The sequence below is a fragment of the Rhinolophus hipposideros genome (genome assembly GCF_964194185.1).
Source record: "Rhinolophus hipposideros genome assembly, chromosome: 18".
Taxonomy (NCBI): domain Eukaryota; kingdom Metazoa; phylum Chordata; class Mammalia; order Chiroptera; family Rhinolophidae; genus Rhinolophus; species Rhinolophus hipposideros.
In genome coordinates, this window is record NC_138064.1 from 21,315,333 (window position 1) to 21,339,842 (window position 24,510).

Here is a 24,510-nt window from a genome sequence, read left to right on the forward strand (position 1 = left end):
TACTATTTAATGTTCAGTAGAGTGGTAGGTGACACTGATGACATTGCATTATGAAGAAACTGGAGTTAATAAAGGGCTTAAGAAATCAAAAGACTAAATGGGACAATTGTTAGATAGATGCAAGTTGCTTGGGAGGTTGATACTATACTTTTCCAGTTTCTCAGAGGAAATTATAGCCAATTTATGACAACTTGGATACGTAGCAGAATTTTGTGTTAAAACTGAAACATAAGAAAACTGGATATTGTGAATTATTGCTTGGAGGTTTAGAAATCACTGACAGTGGCCTGTTTAAAAGCATGACTCGATTTTTGCCTCTGACCTCTTTGTCATCCTTTCCTGTGTTAATTGGACAGATTGGACACTGCTGTTGGAGAATCCAACCTTTTGATAGACACAGATGTATCCTTATCATGTATTTCTTAAGATGGATTGCTCCATTTTGTTTTAAATTTCTGATTGATAGCCAAAGAACCCAGCATCTCAGATCAGCCTGTCCCAGGTTTCCTCTGTAACAACTGATGCAATGTTTTTAAGACCACATGGAATGAAACTGCAATCTGCCAAATTAAAAAATTACGTACTTTTTTTTTTGAGCTCGCTGCTTTTGTAAGCCTTCTCTTTTCCAACTATATAACTCCTAAATTTCCTAACTCTCTGAAATGACATACCTTATTCACTTAGCTGCTTCCCATGTTAGCAAATTAAATGCATGCTTAAGATATATATATATGTGCTTAAGATATTACACTACATATATATGTGTGTGTATATATATATATATATACATATATATGTATATATATACAGGTATGTTTTTAACATATTTTATCTTTATTATCTCCCCTCCCATTACCACCACTGAAAGTATCAGCAGGGAAGGAAAAGGTGTAGCTCACAATTCTGTCATAAACTTCTCTCTAGCATTCTAGTGACAGTAAAAGTAATTCCCCCATAATTGCAGATAAGAACACACAAGGCCAATATTTTAAAAAATTTAATCTTTCAACATCAAGGAATTCTTTTTATCAGTTTTAATTAGGTCTTTTCCTTTTGGGGTCTTTTAGGAAGTGATTCATCCATTCATTTAAGAAATATTGTCCACTATGTACCATGCACTATTGAATTCTAGGTGCCGAGGAAGCATCATTGAACAAAACAGAAAAACCCCTGACCTCATGGAACTTTGATCCTAGTGGAAGATACAAAAAAAAAAAAAATAGTAAGTATTTATGTTAGAAGGTATAAGTGCTATGAAGAAAACTGAAACAAAGAAGGGAGAATGCTGGGTCTGGGGCAACATTTTAAATGAGATGGTCAGAGTAGGGTTCTTTGAAAAAGGTGAGGAAAGATGGCACAGTAGTGCAGGATCTAGCCATGCAGTTATCTAGTGGAAAGATCTTTCCTGATAAAGAGAACAGTCAGTGCAAAGGCCTCAGGGCAGGAGGATGTCCTGCTGTCATAAGAGCAGGGTACTGGAGTAAAGTACTTACTAGTAGAAATGAGGTCGAGACAGGTGGATGTAGGGTGGGACTTGGGAGGCGAGGTTTTATAGGTCACAGAAAAGACTCTGGCTGAGAAAATGAGAGCTAGTGAATTTGGCTTGCTCCGAGATCTACAAACTTCTAAGCGTTAAAAGCATATCTATGTCATATTACAGGTTGGTATAAACCTCAGGTTGTGTCTACACTTAATTTACCACCTTTTAAATAAGTGAAAATGCCTTTTGGAATGGGGAAAAAACATATGAAGACAATTAAATACTCAGGCCAGACACCTAAATTACAGTTTTAATTCACTAGCAAGTATCTTAAATATTAACGAGTCTCCTTCTGTTTTCTTATTTACAGGTTGGAACAGTATCTTTTTTCCAGGTTCCTTGTTGTCTCTTGTATCTTATTTTCCCTTAATATCTTAGTCCAGATAGCATTTTCCAATCTTATTTCCTATTCATGGTTTAATCTGTCAGTACCAGTAACGTATTTTATGGTGTTGCAGAGGTCAGAATTTTGCTGGCCCAGAAATATGGAAATTACATATAGTTGATTAAAACAATAAAAACTAATTGGCCTCAATTATTTGAATTGAGTAAGATCAGGATGTTTCTTTAATTTCTGCCCGACGACCTAAATAAACCATTTTATTTCCTTGGTGAGGACATAATACAAGAGATAGCACAAGGTTTGGTAATGTCTTTACTTAATGTTTTAAGATTGCAAGAGTAATGCATTAAATAAATTTCAGTTACCCACCAGTACTAGGTGTTGCTAAGGAAGGAGGGCTGAGAGGGGAGACACTGGTAAAGGGGAAGGAACCACGGGCCTTAGTTTTCCAAAATGCGTTTGTGACCCTTGGAGGGAGAGAGAGAGGAATTCTGCATGTCAAATCTGAAAATTTACTTTTCCGTTTCCTTGGAAACTGGTTTCTCCATCAGGGTGACACACTTTGGCACCAGGTTCAGCAAAACTAGTTTCATTACCATCGAGGTAGAAGTGCCTGCCTCCAATTCCCCACGTTGTAACCACTGGCAGGTTCCGAACGGTGTTTCAGCGGCGTCCATGCGCCCTGCGTTCCCGAGGTCAGTCCCATGGAAGTTGGGGCTGTTTACCATGGCACCCACTGAAATTTGCTCACCTTGACACGCAAACACATCGGATCAAGCGACCAGTCAAGCTGCAGAGGGATGGCTGTTGAAAAGCAGAAGTGGCTTTATTGTGAAGCTGAACAATAATGAATGCCAACTATAATTTTATATATATATATATAACGTGATGGCTCGGTGCGATGTCGGAGGGACAGTGGAAGGGGGGGTGGGGGAGGGGGTTCACAGTGTGAGGGACATAAATGATGAACGTCTAAGTATTACTTTGTCTTGTGCACCTGAAACTAATTAAAAAAAAAAAAGCAGAAGTGGCTTTAATCTTTTTTTAGGTCTCTAAGCCCTCATTGTTATACAGGCGCTGGCCAATCAACTCGCCAGCGACAGCCCTAAGTGCTGGGATCAGGGTAAAGCTGATCCGCCTGTATCAGTGCCACAACCTGTCGCGCGCCCCAGTAGAGAACACACTGAGGATTGACAAGGACGAAGGAAAGTTTCCATCAAAGTTTAGGACAGAGGGACAGAGCGGGGAGCAGTTTCAGATCATAGTTAAGCCCCAGAGGCGGAGAGGAAGCCAAACCTCCCGCGTGCTCTTCTTCGGTCGCCTCGGGGGCCAAGGAAATGCGACAGGGAAGTTTTTCTACAGGACTTGTGCCGCCTCGTCCTCGAGAGGCGCGAGCCCCGCCGCGCCGTCAGTCGAAGGCTCGGCCTCTGCCGGTCTCCCTCCACCCCAGGGCTGGCCGACCCCGGCGTGCGGCGGAGGACGAGCGGCTCCCGCAGGCGTGCACGCCGGCTCCCCGGCCGCCTTGGCGCGGGGGCCTCCCCTCACTTCCCGCGGCCCCCTGCCCACCTGGGCGCCGAGCTCCGGAAAGCTCGCTGCGGGCGCAGCCCGGGCCACCCAGCGCCCTTCTCCGCTCCCCGGCGCGCCGGCGCTATGGAGACAGTCACGAGACGCCGGCGGTTCCCGCGCCCGCCAATGGGAGCGCACGTCGCGGGGAGACGCAGACGTCGCTCTTCCAAGATGGCGGCGCGTCCGTCGCGAGCAGCCGGGCCCGGGGGAAGCCAGCGAAGCCGAGTAAAGCCGCCGCCCGGGAAAGGACTGAAGGAGCTGTTGCCACCGTTGGCGGCGGCTCAGGCAGTTTTCGCTGCTGCTACGGCTGTTGCCATGCGGCGAGGCTAGGGAGGAGCTCACTTCCCCGGGGTGTAATAATGTTAACAGAGGTAAGCGGCGACGGCGGCCAGTGTTTACCTGTAACGTGGGGAAGGGGCCCGCGCCAGCCCGTCTGAGAACATCATTTCTCCGCCGGCCGGCCCGACCCTCCGCTGCGGGCCGCGGGGCCCGAGGGGCGGCGGGGATCCCACAAGTGCTCCCTGAACAGGAGCTGTGCTGACTCAACAGAGCCCCACCGCCTCCTGCTGCCGGTGCCTCTTCTTTCGCAGTTGCCACTTGCCCGTCGCCCCGGCACTGGTCTCCCTCTTGCTGTCGCCGCCTCTTCACTCGTCGCTTCTTGGGTGCGCTGCTCTAGGGTTGCCGCGGGTTCCCGCTCCCCTCCCGTCTGCCCGAGGTCTCCCTGCAGTCCCGGCCTCCGGGGCCCTCCGCTGCCACGCTCGCTCGGCGTCCTGGGTCTGCCCCTCGGCCCAGCCGGTGTGTGTCCCACCCCCACCTCGCGCAGGTGGCCCTTCTTGCGGCATCAGCGACCTTCGGATGCGCCCCTCTCCCACGGCCAGGCACCGTTCGCTGAGATCGTGGGAATAAAGTTGTGTTTCGCCCCTACCTTCCTGATTTGCTTGGGGCTCCCTTGGTTACTCTTCAGGGGAAGTTCTTTTTTTTTTCTTTCTTTTTTTTTTTTTTTTCCCTTGGACCTGAAATGGAAGTAGGGCAACGGGGCGATTAGCCAATCCGTTTCTCTTTTCTAGTGCCTCCACTGTCCACTGCAGGAAGACTTTTCGAAGTAGAGTCTGCCTTTATTAGCAATACTTGGAGGTGGGGAGAGCACTAAACTGATGTGTTAACTAGATGCCTGACCCGGTCAGCGGCGGGTGTAGGCATCACTGAGGGTGTAGGCATCACTGAGGATGCATTCGGAAGCTGGTGCATTTCAGGGAGTGTTTCGGAAGCGGCTCTCGGGCCTGCCGTCCGGGGAGGGTTGCGGTGTCAGCTGTCAGGGACTGGTTTGGGTATATGGTTGGGGCTGAACTGAAGACGGGAAACAACTTGAATCAGCAATGGGAAGTGTTCTGATTTGGGCCCAAAAGGAAATAAAAGCGTTTGTAGATGAGTGGCTTTAGTTGTGTGACAGTGCGATAATAGAATAAGGACTTCACGTGCCTTTCCAACCTGATGAACTCGGAGAAACTTCCTCCCTTGCTGTTTGTCCTTAATAATCCGTGCACAGAACCTGGCAAATGATGTGTCTGATAAATACGGGTTGATTTTTAACTCAGGAACTACCTGTTTCTAGTAGTTTGTAGGTGCACTTTATATTTCTAAATGCCACGGATTTTTTTCATGCCCAAAGTGTATTTCATCCCCATAGATGATGGGGTATCATAAGGGTCTGTTGTCATTAGCAGTATTAGGTGAAAAGCCAAAAAGCCTTATAAGTACCGGAAGTTCTGTTTGCACCTTCAGTGTGATATTCTGGTGGGAATCATTAGCCTTATAATAAGTTTTCAGGGGTGTTTCTCATGTACAATATTTTATGAGGTGGTCTTTTGATAAAATTTGGCTTAAGTTAGCACATTTTAAAGAGTTGTAATCCTTTCACCTAAACTCATTGTGTCTGCTAGTACAATGATAGTGTCTTGACTGGGAAAGATTGAACTTTCTAAGCTTCTGTATTTTTAAATAATTGTGTGTTTCAGAGAAATATTTTAAACAATAGGTCAATGATAGGAAGATATACTTTAGTGCTTTGTGTGTGTGTGTGTGTATAGTGCACATCTTGTAATCGGCAGTGCCAGACTTCCAACCTTGGTAGTCCCTGCCTAGTCTGTTAACCACTGCTCTGAATTGCCTCTGCAAAGTAAGGTCCAGAAGAAATGGAACTTGGATCTTATTTATGATTTTTAGTAGTCATTTTATAGATTAGAAAACTGAAGTCCAGAGACTTGTCCAAGCTCAAACAATGATTAGTGGCAAAGGTGAAACGAGATAGAAAACTGAAGTCCAGACACTTGTCCAAGGTCAAACAATTATTATTGGCAAAGGTGAAACTAGAATCCTATCTCTTGACTGTCAGTAGAACTCTGACCATTTTGCTCTCTCTCAATGAGTAGTTTTCAGCTCTTTTGATAAAGTTTAAAATACATTACTTTCTTGTCTGAATATGGTCAGGTAGATAAACTGAAAGTTATAATCACTTGTGTTATGATAGATTCTTATGTTTTGTAAGCATACTCTGAGCTCAACAAGTGGTGAGTAATTGTACTATCTGCCTGGTTCTTTTACAGTCACCATTGCGGTATGTGATACTATCTCCAGTAGACCAATGAGGAAACCGAGATTGAGAGTTAAAGTAGCTTGCTTAAAACATGTAACAAGTGGTGGAGCCAGCTGTCACACCTAGGTCCTGGCTCTTAACTCCAAATTGTGTGTTTTTGTGGCTCAGTATGGAATGCATCATTAATTTTTTGTAGCTGATAATCAACAGTATGCTATTTTTAGGCTTTTGTAAAACCAAGGTGGAGATTCCAAGTATGTGGATACATAATAACATAATAATGATAAACATTCATAGGAAACTTTTCAGTTTTGTCAAAATAGATCTTTGAAACCGTTTCAAAGAAACCATGTAAGTGATCAACTAAGGGCTATATTAAGTTAAGCTAAAAGAGAAAATTACTCAATTGAGCAAATATGTACATTGAACTTTGAAACCTGTGAAATAGGATTGATTAGTATGAACTGAAAATACAGCTCCAGTAGGTTGTCTTGCGTTTTTTTAAATGTTCAGTTATTTTTTCTTCTACTGTCTTTGCTGCTGTTAGGACCACTTACTCTTAATGTCACTCTTACTACATTTGGCCAAAAATTTGTCGTGGTATACTTGAAAATTATTTGTTTAATACCTACTCACCTTTAACCCCCCCTCCCCCCCCAATAAGAGTAAACTTCCATATATCAGAATTAGTTAGGTATGGGATGTTTACCTGATAATTTGTTTCAATTAATCTGAATGGTCACAACATTGAATATAATGAAATATGTATGTATCAGTGAGTTTTCATTAAACACACTTTTAAACATTTTTGATGTTTCAAAAGCTATTGGGGTTATTACTCTGAGCATTTATTATCACAGAGAACCAAAGGTATAGAGGATATAGGAAAACATGCAGAATTTGTATCAGTGCTATGGCATACTCTGGAGCTTGTTTTTATTATACATAAAACCAATTACCAGCCTGCTGACACTTGTCTTATGCTTTTAAAAATAGTGAATAAAAATTGTAGTTATTTAAACTTAATGGTTGTAATTGTTTGGGTTGTGTGCAAACATTAGTAAATGTTAAATAAAATGGTTTATAAAAATAAAATGGCCTGACATAGCTTCCATCCTGATGTATTGATTTATGTATTAGCAATAATTCCTGATTTTGTGGTTAACAAATATGCTACAGGTGGGAAAAAGGTATAAACTGCAGCACTTTTAAAAGTCCCAGGTTAATAGTTGTTAAGGGAGTAAATTTTTGTCGTTCAAATAAATTTGGAAGATAGTTGCTTAAAGGAAGTTAAATAGGTTTCTTCCCTGGAGGACTGCTTAGAGCTTTTGGTAGATGATTTACTCTCAAAAAAGGTAATAGAATTTTGCATCATATTGGAAAGTTGTCTAATTTAGTTTGTTTTTCTGGAGAACCCTGACTAATACAGAGATTTATATAGAGGGTCTTGTATTTCACTTTAGGAAATCCTGAGATGTGGTGGATTGTGCTGAGATGTGGTGGATTGTGCATCAAGGAAGAGTCTCTGGACTGCAGGGCTCTTTTTAAACACACACATTGTTGCTTTTAAGTGCTTAGTAAAAAATTAGGACTTGATTTTGTTGATTAATATATTTGTTAATAGAAATACTCTTGGGATGGGTTAACTCTTAAACTACACGAGCTATTTAATTATTAATTAATGACATTGTAAAGGCTACTAACTAGAAAAAGAACCTTACAGCCATTGGCATTCAAAGGATATTGAGAGGGAGGAAAGATTTTATAAAGGGAGTGGAAGGACGTTACTATCTACAATGATCCTGGCTTGCCACTCCACACACAGCATCGTTCAGCATCTTTTGACAAACCAAGGTGAATATTGTCAACTTTTTTTTCAAGCATTTCAGAGGGCCTTTGTTCCCCCCTCCCCCGTTGAATCCAAGTTTTCAGAGAGTTTGTAAGTAAATTATATTTATTTAGTAATTATTTCCATTGTATTTTGTTATTTCAGCACGTATATAGCCTTTGTTCATCACTGGATCAGCAGCTAGCTAGTTAGTTGATAGAACTGCAGACAAAAGCAAAGGTGTGTGATTTTTTTAAATTAAGCCCTACAATTTTATATTAGATAAACAATGTCCTCCATTAGGCATTTTGAAATATTACAGTAGAGGTTCTATATTTCTACAACTATCCTTGGTAATTCTATGTAGGGAGATACTAGTATATCTGACTCTAGTGTTCAGATAAATTGTTCGAAGGTTTGTTGACCCGTTTTCCATAGAAATTGATAAAAGATAGTTTTTTGTTCACTGTATTATGCTTGTGATTGAAAGTATTGCATTAATTGCTACAAGTTTATGAAATTACTTAATTTTATTTGAGGAAATATGAAATTAAATTTGAGAGGACTGGGAAATAAGTAGAATTGTGTGTAGTTTTATAGATTAAAGGCATTGGTTTGTGTATCATAAGACCACTGCAAAACATGGCTTTTCATTATTTATGTAGTAATTACCAGCATGTATATGGACTTTTGCAGATTATAAAGGGTGCTTTATGTTTTAATTTAATCACATTGGTAGATGTGCTGATGCTTACTTATATTTACTGTCACATCTAGTTTATGGAATAAAGAGAATTCTCTTAAAGGGAGAAGAAAAAGGGTATGGGAGGATGTTTGAAATACTCCTAGATTGCTTTAGGTGGTATCAACTAAGCAGTGTGAGCTAAATAGTAATGGAAAAGGAGGAGGGAGCATGAGCTTCTGGAAGAGGAATAAAATAGGTTCCATCATGGGGAAGAGGTTCCAGTGCTGGCCACTCACTAACTAGCCATTTGGTGACAAAGCTAAATGATTGTGGCATTCCCTGAGGTTCTCAGAGTATGGCCTTTTAAATTGTGTTTTTTAATTCTGTAGTTTCACAGACCATCATGTGCTCCCTCAATTGACAGTAATCTGATTGCCTTTATTTCTGGGTCAGTATAATGTTGATATTACAATGCCTTAAATGTTTGTGAGGAGAGGGAACTTGGAGGTAAAGCAAGTGGAGAAAGCTCTTAAACATACCCTTATCCAAAGTGGTTGGAATTGAGTGAGTATACAGCTGGAGTCATGGTAACGCATACTTGTTTCTGTCAACCACTTACACGTATGACAGTAGTGAGGTTAACACACAAGTAAATCACCTACACGAATGAGTCCGTGTCCGTGGCCTGGGTAGAGCGGCACCTGGTTTGGTGGCGCTTATCTCACGTCAGCCAGGGACAAAGTAACTCCTTGTTTATCCCAGCTTGGCTTTTGGTCTGTGCCCATGCCTGATTTATGCCCTGGACACATGAATAAAAAAAATAAAAACAGAATGAGTCCCAATTTCACCATTTATTTATGATGTGACATTGGGGAAGTTGTTTGTTTCTGAGCTTTAGTTTCCTTCTTTGTAAAATTGGGATAATAATAGCACCTTCCTAAGCTGCTCTCACATTGTTGTAAAGATCAAATAAAGTGGAAGGCGGTATTTAACTCTTTGTGAACTGTCAATCGTTATACAAATATTAGTGGCTAATACATCAGGGTTTTTTTGCTATTTTTTTATATGCCTTGCACTAATATGAAGTCAAGTCCTAGGCTTCTAGGCTCACTAGCTTCTCAGTGGTTGGGTGGATCACAGGAGAAAGGAACCTCCTTTGGGGAGGGGGGTGGTGGTGGTGCAGGGAACAGACTAAAAGAAGTGACAGGAAAAAAATAGACTGAGAGCATGTCCTGCAAACTAGTAATGAGAGTAGTTTATTGTGTGGTTGGTAAACTGATTCCAAAGAATTTCTGAAAGGGAAGTTCCAAAAAATACTTTGAAAAAGGTTTCTTCCTTGAAAGTTAGCAGTCATTTGTTTGTACATATTCTGAAATATTTGTGGAAAATCTTTTAATTTTAATGAACCCTGATAAATTTTTAAAATCCTGGTACATTCTTAAAAGAAAAAGCTGTTGTTTAGGATAATTTTTGTAAGGCTTTGGTTGTAACTTGTACTGGATATTAATTTTTGTGGATTAATTGGTTCAGCAAACACAAATATACCTACTGTGTGGTAGGCACGTGTTAAGTTCTGATGCTGAAGGGGTGAGTCAGACCTGAAACCTGCCCTCCGAAAATTCACTATCAGAATTAAATTGTGCCATTTTGGCCATAATTCAGTCAAAGCCTTGTTTGAAGTGTTTTGTCGGAATAAAACAAATAGCATAATTAAAGGGTGAAAAATGAAGAGGAAGAAAATGTTGGAGAAGGTAATTACTTGCATTAGCTTTATTATTCTAGGTAAAGCTACCAGTTTGGATGAGATGGCAGCTCTAAAACGAGTTTCTCCTTACAGCTCGAGTCAGCCCATCTCTACTGTCTGTATTTGCTCCAAGCTAATTCACTATGAGAAATGGGGGCGGGGGGGGGGACAGATTTCATTTATTTGCTTATTTTATGTTTCTTCCCTACTTGAGTGTAAACTCCTGAAGATGGGGCTCACAGTTGTATTCCCAGTGCCTGGAATAGGGCTTGACACTTAATATTCCTCATTAAATATCTGTTGAATGAATGTTGAATATTCCCTCCAGTAAAATTAAGGTAAAAGTGAAAAATTACTAAGACAAACATTGTCCACAGTAAATCTATACCATCACATTAATTATCCTTCAACGATTGGTTACTATATATGTCCAGAAGTTTTAATAGTACACTGTGGTTTAATCCTGTGTTTGGGATCACACCCCTCCTCAAAAAGAAAAAAAAAGTTGAACACCAGGCTTTTAGTTAGAATGTAATTCTCATTTTTTTCCTGCAGGGAAAAATCTGATTACATTGCTGTTATTTTCGTATAACCAATTTTAAATGGAAGAACAACTTAGCTTTTATTTATTAGGATTGACTGAATATTTATTAGGATTTCATGTGTACCACTTTAAAAATGTATTCCTGAACTGGGTAAACTTAAAGAGAGCTTTGTTTATAATAGGGCACTAATGCTGGCTTTTGTGGCACTTTGTTGAGTGTTTTGCATTTATACTAATGCTATCTTGAAAGTTTTCAAGTATGAGTGAAAATTTGGTCATGGATTTCAGAAAGTTGGAAACTTTGGGGCACATTGTCTAGGAGGGCAGCTGCTACCACAGTACATTGACTAAAATGCCTCTCAGTGTCATGGTTAGAGACGGCATTGTTAGATCATTTCACCCATCTACAATTCCATTGCATATTTAGAAATAGTATCTGCTAGAAGAGTTCAGTAAAATAATTCCACTGTGTTCAACTGTAAAAATTAAACTGGTTTAAAGATCTTTAAGTTAGTACGAGAGGCTTATATACATCAAGTGGAATTGGCTTATTGCACTGTTTTCTCCAGTTTTCTGAGGGACCTTTTCAGTCTGGTGCCTCTCTAAAATCCCTAGGTGAATCCTGCTTTGCTTTTGACCTTAGCCCTGCATTGTTGGAAAGTCCTTGAATGTTACTCCATTTAATCCTGAATTCCTTTTGCTCCTGGAATCCTGGAGATATTTTTAGCTTAGCTGTGGTTTGGCACATGAGAGAGTATGTGATTCTTTGTATTGTGGCTTCTTTTCAAGCTAGAGTTGTGTGACAACATGCATTGTGTGGACAATGGCTTTTGGATTCACCATCATTTGAGGCTTGGAAATTATAAAACTGATTGAAGTTGTATAGTTTTAATGGAAGTAAATTTAATGGAAGTAAGTTTTAATGAAGTAAAATTTGACCTCATGTTAGTGATTATGTAAATCTTGGGAAGCATAATGTTGTACTTTAGAATTTGTTCTGGATTTCTCTTCCTGAGTTTGAGATGGCATGCATTTTGTTCTCAGAATTTTTCTCAGGGTGTTTAATCAGACTGTAAGTATTAATATGATCAGCTACTTTTACATCTGATGCTAATTATTAACATCTGATGCTTTTTATTGAGATATAGCGTACCTAAGTGCTCAACACTTAAACGGTTGCAATAGTCTAATCCTGGTAAAAGTTAGCAGAATAAGAGGAAATGGGCTAGAAGGAGGTTGGAACTCGAAAGGTGGAACACAACAAAGAAACAGAAAAAGAAACTGAAATAATGTACTTTATAAATAGTGGTGTGTTGATTATGTAAAAAATTTAGAAAAATCAAACAAGAGTATTTTATAATTTATAAAAATGTATTTTATGAACTAGAAAGCTGTACAAGTTAATATTTGATAGCTGAGAGTATTCAATCAAGTAATAGGCATTAATACAGAATTTATAGGACTACTGAAATTAGTGACTGAAATTGTATTGGGACTCAGAATGTTAATCATCTGTATCTGTATATCATATGCTTCAATTAAATAGGAGTCACTGCAGATATGCAAAGATTGCTCATTCTTTAGAAATATGTTGTTATAACTGATAACTTTATTAATTGGTCAGTGGAGAAAAAAATTCTGAGTATTATAGGAAATACCAAGAAGACATTTGATAAAATCAGCTTCTATTCCTGAATAAATATATATAATAAAATAAAAATAGGTGAATACTGTATTAAAGATTGTATGTTAACAGATGTCAACAGGATACTTTATACTTTTTAATCTTATATTTAGCTTTTTAAATAATGAACAAATTTGGCTTGTAATTTTTCATCTTTGCCTATCACAGAGGTAAAAATTATACTCTTGCTTTAAAAGTTTGGATTTCTTTGCTGGTGGAGTTGACAATTTTTCTTATGCCAGGCCACTTGTATTTTTTTTGAGTTGCCTGTTCAATTTCTTAATGATTTATAAAATCTCTTTACTCATGGATTTTAACCTTTTGTTGTATATGGTGCATATATTTTTACAATTACATATATAGTTTATGGATTTTCTTGCTATTAATATAAATACATTTTATGTTGTTAAATATGTGAATCCTTTCCTATAGATTTTATCATTTTTAAAAAGACCTTTCCTGGCCCTAAATTATACAGTGACTTTAATTGTTTTAGTCAGAATTTCTAAGCTGTTTTCTCCATATTTTTAGTATTTTTTGTGAGGTATTTTATAGGGGGAAATACTCATAATTTTAATCAATTTTTTTTTATAATGCAAAATTTCAAACATACAGAAACCTTGAAAAATATTGCCATCAGCACCCAGGTACCAATTACTTAGATTTGTTAACATTTTGTCCTATCTGCTTTAGATCTGATTCTTTATGTTTTTGTTGTTTTTGTAGCTGAACCATTTTAAAGTAAACTGAAGGTATTATGTCACTTCTCCTCAAAATACTCTCCTGAATCTCCTAGAATGAGGATGTTTTTTGATATAACCACAACATTATTGTCACACTTAATAAAATTACCAGTAATTCCCTACTATAATCTAATAATCAGTATACGCGTATACAAATTTCTCCAGTTTGAACCAGGATGTAATCTAGCAATATCATTGTTATGTCTCTTTAATAAAAAATAGCCCCATCTTTCTTCCTCCTTCGCTTTCTCCTCTTCATTATTTTGGGTAGTTGTCCAGTGCGTTAGGAGGCTGTGTAGAATGTCATTGATAGCCTTCCCCCGCCCCAGCCAGAAATGTTTTCATACATCACTCAATGCCTCATGGGGGGGCAAAACTGCCTCAGACAGAGACACTGCATTAAAGATGGTACCTTTTCTGCACTTTTATTTTTTTAGATAAAAAGTTGTTGTTTCTTAGAATTGGTTTTATCTTGACTCCATTCTGTTCCTTTGACCTGTGTGTCTATCCTTTAGCCTGTTTTGCTTGTTTTATTTTACTTTGTTGTTTAACTAGTAAGTAGTAATTTTAAAAAGTTTTATTGAGCTATAATTCACATACCATACAGTTTATCCAATTAGAGTGTACAATTCAGTGGCTTTTAGTATATTCACGTAGTTGTGCAGTCATTGTTATAGAACTCATTGCCCCAAATAGAAAAACCCTTATGCTTGTGCTCATTTTAAAATTGGATTATTTGTCTATTTCTTGTTTATTTTTAACAGTTCTTTGTATATTTCAGGTAGAAATTCATTATCAGGTGTATGATTTAGAAATATTTTCTCCCATTCTGTGGATTGACCTTTCATTTTCTTGATGGTATCACTTGGATCACAAAATTTTCTAATTTTGGCATAGTCCAATTTATTTTTCTTTTGTTGATTGTATTTTTGGTGTCAAAAGATTTAAACTTTGTAGTTCATTAGCTTCAGCAGATGGTATCAAATAGCACATAAGCAAGACTAAATAAATAGACAAAAATAGGGCCAAAATTAAGCCATTATCGTTTTCCCCAACTTGAATTTTGAAAAAATCATTTTTCGTGGGCTTTATTATCATATCTAGATTGTGAATTTGTGTGTGTGTGTGTGTGTGTGTGTGTGTTTATATAGAAGACTTGGCTGAGAATTTGAGGGCAAAAAGGGGTTGGGTTTACATTGTAGCAGTGGATAATTACCAGCCAACCACTCTGCTCTGCTGTGGGGAAGCTATTATAACTACAGTAACCTAGAATTCTGCAGTGTTTCTGTCTTCAGTGGCCCTGCTGCGAGTGTTCTTCATGTTTAGCAACTCCCCTGAGGGGAGGGAGGAAGAATCCTCCAAAAGCAGACCATGTATTGATAATTCCAGCCCTGCCCTCCTCTGCCTGTGTAATCTGCTTAATCCTCTTTGCTGAATTCCTGTCTGCATTATCTCATGATTATTGGGGTGCTTTGTCCATGACTTTTTTCTCGCAGCACATTCTGAGACCCTGGGTCTTACTTTGGAGATGTCTTACTAGGCTGGCTGGTTCTTTCAGCAGCACTCCAGGTTCAGGAATCATAACTCAGACCATGATATTCTTGAGGACATCTCTGTTTATGGTCCACCTGCCTCTTCGCAACGTTTTCCTAGTTATTACCATAATTTGACCAACAGTTTTGTTTTACTTTCTCAAACAGGATGTTTCATGTTTTTCACTTGGTGGAGAAGTTTTATGACAGCCTTTATAATCGTTACTTGATAGAATAAATGTTAGTGTATTAACTTAAATATTTTAATTGCTTGCTAATTGAATATTAATAAAATGAGTTAAGGATATGGTGTGTCTTTTGTAGGAAAGTTGGTATGTGCAATCTAAAAATAAGATAGTATTTCAATATGTTTTTTGTTAAAAAAATTACATGCTTCTTAAAGTGTAAACCAGTGCAGAAGTGTATTTAGTAAAGAGTAAAAGTTAACACGTATTTGCTTTTTCTATTTTAAAAACTGCCTGGGTACTTCTGTACCTTTCTTATTTACACAGGCATGAGAGAGAATTTTCATTAAATTTTTAAAAATTGTTCTTAAAGATAATGATATGAATTATCTTGTTTTGATACGTTTCTCAAGTGTTTAATTTTTTCAATAATTTCTGTTTATTCTTACATTTTTTTTTTTTTTTTTTGCCTTTGACAAAATTCAACATGTATTCATGACAACTTTCAAAAATTAACAATAGAAAGAAATTTCCTTGACATGATGAAAGGCATTCACAAACAAATAAGTTATAGCATCATCTTTAAGGATAAAAGACTGAATGATTTTCCCCTCTGATTTGTTTTTTTTTTTTTTTTTTAATGTTATTACAAATATTTTATTTTTTTTTTATTTTTTATTTTTTTAGACGTTCATCATTTATATCCCTCATACTGTATTCTTACATTTTTTACTCTTCTCACTTCCCCTCCGCCCTAAAGATAGCAGTTGCTCAATGAATTGATTGACACAGAAACCAAGGGCAAGTGGAACCTAACTGTTAAGATGCCAATTAATTAAAGATTGGAAAGGAAGATAAACTGGTGATTATCACTGGGGAAAAACTATTTATGTAACATTGATTTAGATGATTAATCAGATGATCTGTTACTGAGAGCATACTGTATGTGCCAAATGTTATACTTGGTACCAGTTATACACTGTTGAACAAAACATACACAATTTATGTCCTCATGAGTCTTATATCATATGGTATATGCAGGAAAATAAACAGACCATCCCAACATAATGTGATAAATGAGGTTATTGGCAAGAGAGTGGTTGAAATGGTGAAACATGGACTCAGTCTCAACAGGGAAGTGAATACAGAAGTGGGCTAAGTCAGGAGAAAGTAGAAGAATCTAGTGTCTGCAACAATGAATGAAAATGAAAAATAGATGCAGTTGGTGTAACCAATTAGGAACTGGAAGATTGTGCTCCAAGAAAATATAGTTAATTTTCATACTTCCCATTCAGAGACGACAAGGTGATGGTGAAGTTAGAGTGTGGTCTACGGTGGCTAACATGGAGTTGCAGGAAAAGTGGCTGGAGGGGAAATGCTTATGATATTGAAAAACAGACTCCTGGATCTATTATGCTTACTTATGTTGAAGTAATTTCAGGTTATGTAGTACTTGGGATAGAGAAGAATGTTGTGTACCACATGTCAAGAGTTTTGAGTGAGTAATTAGGAGTGCCTTGGAAATCCGTGGTTCTCACTGATTGTGACTGCATATTGGGATCACCTGGAGAATTTATAGACGGCTGAGGCTCTCTCCTGACTTTGCTACACGTTGGAAATTTTAATGGCTAGTTCCCACCCCCAGCTAGTCTGTTTTAATTTGTATGGAGTATAACCTGGGCAGTGGGATTTTAAAATGCTCCCAGGTAATTCTAATGTGCAGAAATTGCACAGAGATGGGGTTTTTTATAGGCAGCTGGCTGGAAGTTATGGTTGAGAACGTGTCCTTGCATCTTGAAGTTGGGGTACGTAATGAATGAAAGAATAAGCAACCTTTGAAAGGGCTGCAGGAGAAGCAGCTTTTACCTAAAGCACCCAGTGACGTTTTTGAGGACACAGGTGTGTTTTTTCCCATGGAACAGAGTAAACCTAGAGGGAAGCTTGGGGAGTGAGGGAAGCAAAGGGAAGGAAGATGTTGGATAAAGGAGGAAAAAAACAAGAACAGTGCAGTGGTTAGAGTACAGAAGAGGACTGATAACTGAATAAATTTATCTCTTGGAGGTGAGCAAAGATAATAGGGCATAGTGGGTTCAGAATTAGTCCGGAAAATGCATTCAGCAGTTTCGTAGTGGACGGGTTGAACTTCACTGGATGTCCTAGCTTTGTATCCTTCTCTTTGTTAAAGGGTTTGGATGGTTTGTGCAAGGTCATGGAGAGGACCAGAGTTCCAGGCTCCCAGGGGAGTGCTTAGCGGCCAGTCTGTTCTGACACAGCAGGAGGAGGAGCGGGAGGGTCAGGGCTTGGTTAGTTTTGCCCAGTATAGCTCCTCTCACTCCAACATGCTGCTTGCCTGACTTTGATGCTCTGCTGTACCTGAGAGTGGTAAAGCCCTTATTACTGTTTCTTTACTTTTACACGTGATGCTTTTCAGGAATCATTTTAATTGTCCATTTCCAAATTTGTGAGCAACTACTGATAGGTATCTTTTTTTTTTCAATGTAGAAGAAATGGGATAGACTTAGAAACAGTGAAAAGGGACATTATATATTACCTTTGAAAACTTCCCTTGTTTATTTACACAGAGAATTGAAATGAGTTTCACAAAGAAACTACTCAGCCTACGTTAACTAAAGTGCAAACTCTGTATGGGACTAGAAATTTGTAATTGTTACACTGATTCAGATTTCTTGTAAGAATAAATCAGATTACTCCACTCATTAGACATGAAACTCAATTTTTTTGTCCTGTTAAACTTGGAAAATGAGAACATCAGACATCACTGTCAACAGAGTGCAGCAAGTTTATTTTTCTTTTAAAACTAAAGAAAGCTTTTTAAAGTATAACACTTATAGTCTTCAAGAACTACCCGGGTTGTCTAAATGAGCTATGAAATTACCTTTGAATGAAGAGTTCATTCAAAACATTATCAAAATTTCTCAATATATATTTGGTCAGAATGAGGTAAGTAGTGAAGTAGTAAATTTGGTAACAGCTTGATATACAAATAAGAAAATTATATGCTTAGTGGAAAATAAGACTTTTGCATGATTATAGTGTATCATGTTAACTAGTAATTAAAACCCATTGCTATATAACATGATTAAAGCTTTTGTACTTTTTAAAATTACATGATTTTGCATACAGTGACCTTATTTCACATGTGTTTGAATTATGAAACTAAAAGTAACTTTGCGAGGCTGTGACACACAGTAGGTGAAACTTTTGATGGGTCATGGGGATTCAGGCTACATCAAGAGGATGCTTTTAGCAGCTGCATTTTGACATGCACTTTTATGTGTATCTTTTGTGTTAATAGTTTTCAGATGTGCTTAGCAAGGTGGAAACTGAGGAACAATTATGTTAAATGGTTCTTGTTTTCCTTTTCTCATTTTGGATTGACTTACCTGATAGGTGGATATGAATGATGCCCATTTTTCTAAAAGTCAATTGATATTTATTAAAGCCTGCACAACAAGTCAATTGTCTCAGTCATTTGTGGTACATTTCACAATTTAGTTGTACAGATACAGACTGTTCATAGGAATGTTATTAAGATTTTCTTTGGCTGTGGCAGCTGACATCATTTGGCTTAAATTTTCTAGGCCAAAATTATTTCTACTATATTGTATAGTGGGAAATTAGGACAATGCGGGTCAACATTTGTTATGTTGAATAGATCCAAAGCTGTTTCTTGAGGAAGATTTTAGCTTTGCTCCTTTGGCTTTGCTGTAGTTTGCCGCCACCTTATAAAAGTGGGTCCTGAGAATATGAGTTAGATTCTTTAGTTTTTATGGATTATCTGAGTTTTAGGTGTATATGGATTAACTCAAAATCAGAAATATACACTGCCGACACTCAGTGACCTCAGACTATATAACACTCAGTACCTCTCAAAGCCCAAAAGAATTGATAGTGGGGAAAATGCCCAAGTTATTTTATCCAACCTTTCTTTTAGATTGTCTGATTTCATCAGTTTATTTAGATTCCCTAATTTCTATCCTTGAATATATATTGACTGCTAGAAGACAATAGTCTTAGAACACATTAGTTTTCTCCTTGCAGAATTGCCTCCATTGAATTGCCTTTTAATATTTATGTCCACTTTTGTTTAAAGTCATCATGAGAAGCAATTTTGTTAAACTTTCTAATGACTTTCCTTGAAACTGTTGCTGAGAACATTAACCAGAACTTCATGCTTTGTTTTTCAGATAAATTCCTATATGATACAATGCTTTAAAAATTAAGAGCTGCAGTATAGAGCACCAGTTAATGAGAGGAACCTTGGATATCATCTGTTCCCAACCTGTTTACAGATGAAGAAATTGAGGCTCAGAGAGGTCAGCTATAAGCAGCTGGTCTAGAACCTGGGTCTAGAAATTGTGCTTCTAACAACTGACCCAGTTTTGTTATGTTTTGTTTTCTTTTGTTTTGAAGTTTCTAAAAAATGGAGGTGAAATTGAAATTGATACAACATAAAGTTAACTTTTAAAGTGAACGATTCATTGGCTTTTAGTACAGTCAACAGTGTTGTGTAATTTCTATACAGTTCCAAAACATTTTCATCACCCCAAAAGGAAAACCATCTATTTCAGTTGCCCCTCATTTTCTTCTCTTTCCCAGCAGTTGGCAACCACCATTCTGCATTTTGTCTCTATGGATTTCTCTGTTCTGAATATTTCATATAAATGGAATCATGCAATATTTGACCTTTTGTGTCTGTCTTCTTTCACTTAGCATAATGTATCCATGTTGTAGCATGTATCAGTATTACCATGTTTCCCCGAAAATAAGACCTAGCCAGACAATCAGAGCAAAAATTAATATAGACCCAGTATTATATTATATTATATTACTTATATTATATTACTTATATTATATTACATTACATTATATTATATTATTATATCCAGTCTTATATAAGACCTGGTAAAATAAGACTGGGTCTTACATTAATTTTTGCTCCAAAAGATGCAATAGAGCTGATTGTCCAGCTAGGTCTTATTTTCGGGGAAACTGGGTACTTCATTCCTATTTATGAGTATGATTGAGTAATACTCTATTGTATATAGATACTACCATTTGTTTATCCATTGATTCATTGATGGCTATTTGGGCCATTTTCCACATTTTGGCTATTGTAAATAGTGCTGCTGTGAACATGTATGTACATGTATTTGTTTGAGTATTCAGTCCTTTTGGGTATATACCTAGGAGTGAAATTTCTCGGTCATGTGGTAATTCTATGTTTACATTTTTGAAGAACCACAAAACTGTGTTACACATTGGCTACATCATTTTGCATGTCCCTAGTTTGTTTGTTTCCCCTCTACTCCACTATGGTAAGATCATGGAGACTTGAAAAAGAAAATGAGCCAAAGATCAGTTTGTTTTTTTCTTTTTGTAAAAGGTATGGATTCTTATTTAGAGCATCCTAGGCAATGGGTTTTTCAACTAGGTTTATCTTTTTTCCTGTGATTTATTGGTTTATTGAATATAATTTTAGTTTGTTCCTTTCATTCAAACTGTGGTAATGTTGCACTCCTTCATCTCTTTTCCCTCAGTATATTTATTTTCTTAGAACCTACAAGAGTGCTTTTAGGGGGTCTGAGTAAATGCCAATCTATTTATTGTACCAAAAAAATGAAAATAATCAAAAAGAAAAAGCAGCAACATAAATAGTGTTGGGTACTTTCAAGGAGTTACTTATAGGGTTCAGTTCACTTAGGTGCAGGACAGATTTCTTCATCTTCTACTTTTGCTATAGGCGTCAGTTGGCAGGGCTTGGTGATTATTCTTTTTTGTATCTCTTTAAATTTGAGGCTATCCTATCACTATAACATCTTGTTAAAACAATGCTTTGTATTACTCTTGATAAATGGATATTATAGAAAATTTAAAGTAAATGGTTTAATATAGGTTAGTCATCAGAATTTGTTAGGAAACCAATCCCCCACAGATACTGAGGGATGACTGTAAACTTACATATGTAGTACTGAGGAAAGATTCTGAAGGTTATTATTTTTTACTTTAGTTTTAGAATATAGAGACCTACTAATACCGTGTTTTCCTGAAAATAAGACTGGGTCTTATATTAAGTTTCGCTCCAAAAGAGGCATTAGGGCTTATGTTCAGGGAATGTCCTCCTGAAAAATCATGCTCGGCCTTATTTTCCAGTTAGGACTTATTTTTGGGGAAACACGATAAGTAGGTCTGAATGTGTTAGGCGTTGTTAAACATATTAGGTATCTTAGACTTTTTAAAGGGTGCAAGTCACAAAGATATTCTGGAATTACCTTAGGTGATAAGAATGTTGTTATAAAGGTACATGGGGAAGTCAATACAATAAGCCCTATTAGATAGCCAGGTCTCACAGTAGAACAGAAATGGTGACCGCCTGGTTTCAGGTAGATTGAGATACAGACTGCAGTTATGGGTACAAACAGTCCTGACCACCAGAAGGTAGTTCTGAGTGTAGAATACAGATCTAGCCACCTGGTGACCCTGACTAGGCTTTGTCAGCCCTGGTGTTATGTCCCTACGTTGACTCTGTTACTGTCCGTCTGCTCCTTTGTCCCTGTCACTACGAACTGACTGTCCCAAGACAAGATCTCATTGATTAGATCAGAGTCACCATTTAGGTTGACTGTACTATTTGATAGAGCTGTACTGTTTGTACAAATACCTCTATCAAATACCTGTACTATTTGATAGAGCTTTTCTCCCAGGCCATCTCATAGACCACTAAACTGGCTATAGAAATCCACCCTTGTAGCTATGGCCTGCCATGGTGGGGGTCATTCATGTGGCTCAGAGCATGGTGACCTGTACTTAACAAATCCCTCAGGAGCATATAAGGTGAGCTCTTTGTCCTGAGACGAAGTTTCATGTTTTTACGTAGATACTACATTTCCTACAGACACTGCTTTTTGGGTTTCTAGTAGCCTTAGTAATGCTCTCAATAGCAAAATCATTTATCACATATAACCTAACTGAGGGTCTTAGGAAAGAGCCATTTTCTACTGTAAGAACGTCCAAACCTGTAAATGATTTTTATCACATTTTATTTGAGCCAGACTTACCACAGTTGCTGGGAAGCAGGATCTCAGATGTTCCAGAGAATAATGACAGTTTTGCAGTTTCTTTAATACTTTTGGAGAAAACTTAAGGAGAGACTTTAAGGAAGATTACATCAAGGTGGGAGAAAGCAAGGTACAAGATCATTAACAAGATTATGTGTTCTCTTGAGGGTGGTTATGCCTTCTAGGGATCTGGAAAAGAGGGTTACGCCTGGCATTTCAAAGGTGTGTTAGCCTAGATGCACAAGAACAATGGGCTTGCTTAAACCGTTCACTAAAGAAGTTATATGCCCGGGGGTGACCACCTGCCAAGACCTGCCCAATTAGAAATGTGTGATCAGACCACCTGTGAGGTCACTTTTGGTTAGATTTATTACAGCACCCCTTTTTTGTCCCCATCCTCCAACTTTACATGCTTCTTGTAGTTACAAAAATTCACAAGAGACCTCAGAAGAGTTGCTCTGAGAGTATATCTTTGAATTTGTTGTGTATACACACACATCCTTCATGCTATCAATTCAAGTTAATTTTTAAGCCATCATAGGAAGTCTGTAATCCAGTTCCTTCTTTTAGAGGTAAGTAAACACATTTTGAGAGATATTTTGATTTCCCAGGTTCACATGATGTCTTAGAGCAGAGCTAGGATAGAAACCAGAATTTCCAACTACTTCTGTATTATGGTGTATAGTGGCTACTTAGTGATGTATAAAAAAATAAAAATGACTTCTGTATTCCTGGAATTTATCTAATCTTGTTTGGAATTTCTCCTTTGGGATTCTTGATTGTAAGGAACAGAAATATACCCTCGTAACTTCATAAAAAGGAAAATCCAGTGACATGAAATGGAATGTAGTTGGTTGTATGGGAACTGAAAAGCTGACTAAGGTCTCAACTCTCTTTCAGAGAACCACAAAGTCTCTCATGTTGGCATTTCAGAGTACATCTGCTTCATTTTCAGTTTTTCTTTCAATTGGCTTTCTCTCTTATCTATTGGCCTGTATGTCTCCTTAAATAATGGCCACCCCAGCCCAGAATACATGTGTTCTTTTTCAGGTTCAGTGCTCACCATTGGATGGCAACAATTTGTAACTTTTCATGTTAACTGAGAGAGTCTAGCTCAGATCACTCACTTCTGGAAGTATACATTGTCTGCCAGACAGTAACTTGGCTGTGTTTGTTAGGTCTAGACCAGGATGCGGTTGGGGGAGGGAAAACTAGATAGGATAGTAAGATCTCACTGCATGAGAGGATGAGATAGGCACATGAAACTGGCCTTTTACAGTATGTAACAATTACTGGTTTCATATTCAATTGGTTAGTACACTGGTAAATATACTTTATATTTGGATGGCAAAGATTGAACAGACCTTAGCACGGGCCATCACTAAGTCCTATGCATTTGTGCATTAAGTTCATTGATTGTGAAAGAATTTCTAAAGGAAAAACCCTCAAGGGTGGAGATACGTGCTGATACAGAATATTTCTGTTTTGGCCCACTTTTAAAATCAAATTGTTTATTTTTATTCTTATTTTTAGTATTTTGTGGTCCACTGTTTTGTGAATGTGTTTAGTGTACTAGAAAGGGAGACTCCTGAATTCATTCATGTATTTAATGCATATCACAGAATCTTGAGTACATACTATGAGTATGTTCCAGGAATTTTGCTTGCTATGAGGAGATACGATTGAATATGGTGTGTTCCCTTCCCTTAAAGAACATTATCCTTTGAAAACTGAGCTGTCCCTCTTGCTGTTATTATTAGAGGTCCTACCCTCTGTACCTTTGAATCTTTCACCCACTGCTCCATGAGTCATACCTTATCTCACCTGTGCTCTCCTTTACTGGATCCTTCCCTAGAGCCTGACAAGCATACAAATCTCTTCCCACTCATTCCTAAACCTACTGCAATCTGATTCTATGCTCACAGCTCTATTGATGCTGCTCTCAGTAAGATCAACAGATACCATCTAGTTGCCAAATCCCCTGGACATTTAGTGGTTTTTATCCTACGGAACTATTCATTCCGCTTTTGGACACAGCTGATCACTTTCTTGTGGAGATACGATTCTCTTAGCTTCTGGTCTACCCGTTACTCGTTCTTTTTATATCTTTCTAAGCATGCCTTCTCGGTCATCTTCATGGGCTTTCTTTTTCTTTTTCTCCCCCTTAAAAGTTGATGTTACCAGTATTTCATCCTTGACTTGCTATTTTCTTCATTATCTACTTCATTCTCACTTTTCAGATTACTATATGTGTAGTAATAACTTCAAAATTTTCATCTCCAGAGTCTTCCATTGAATACTGACTTTATCCAGTTACTTGTTGGCTATCTGCACTTGAGGTCCCTATGTATTTTACCCTTAATGTGCCCCATACTGAACTTCACTCCTTCATCCTCAAAGCAAAGCAACAAACACACCATCCCCCAACCCTGTTTTCCTGTATC

At 37.9% G+C, this 24,510-nt stretch overlaps 1 protein-coding gene across 10 annotated transcripts in view; it reads left to right on the forward strand.

Moving 5' to 3' along the window:
• Window positions 1–3,056: 3,056 nt before the first annotated feature.
• SNX13 (sorting nexin 13) overlaps window positions 3,057–24,510 on the forward strand; it is a 119,126-nt gene continuing 97,672 nt past the window's right edge. For 3 of the 10 annotated variants that reach the window (XR_013995373.1, XM_081080092.1, XM_081080094.1), the window contains exon 1: window positions 3,060–3,820. Coding sequence is in view for 9 of the 10 variants with exons in the window: in XM_081080092.1 (XP_080936218.1) it covers window positions 3,221–3,820 (600 nt within the window). In the remaining variant the exon portion in view is untranslated. Of the gene's footprint in view, window positions 3,821–11,629; window positions 11,756–19,195; window positions 19,325–24,510 lie in introns of those variants that run through there. The other 7 variants (XM_081080095.1, XM_081080091.1, XM_081080096.1 and 4 more) reach the window with 4 other exon arrangements.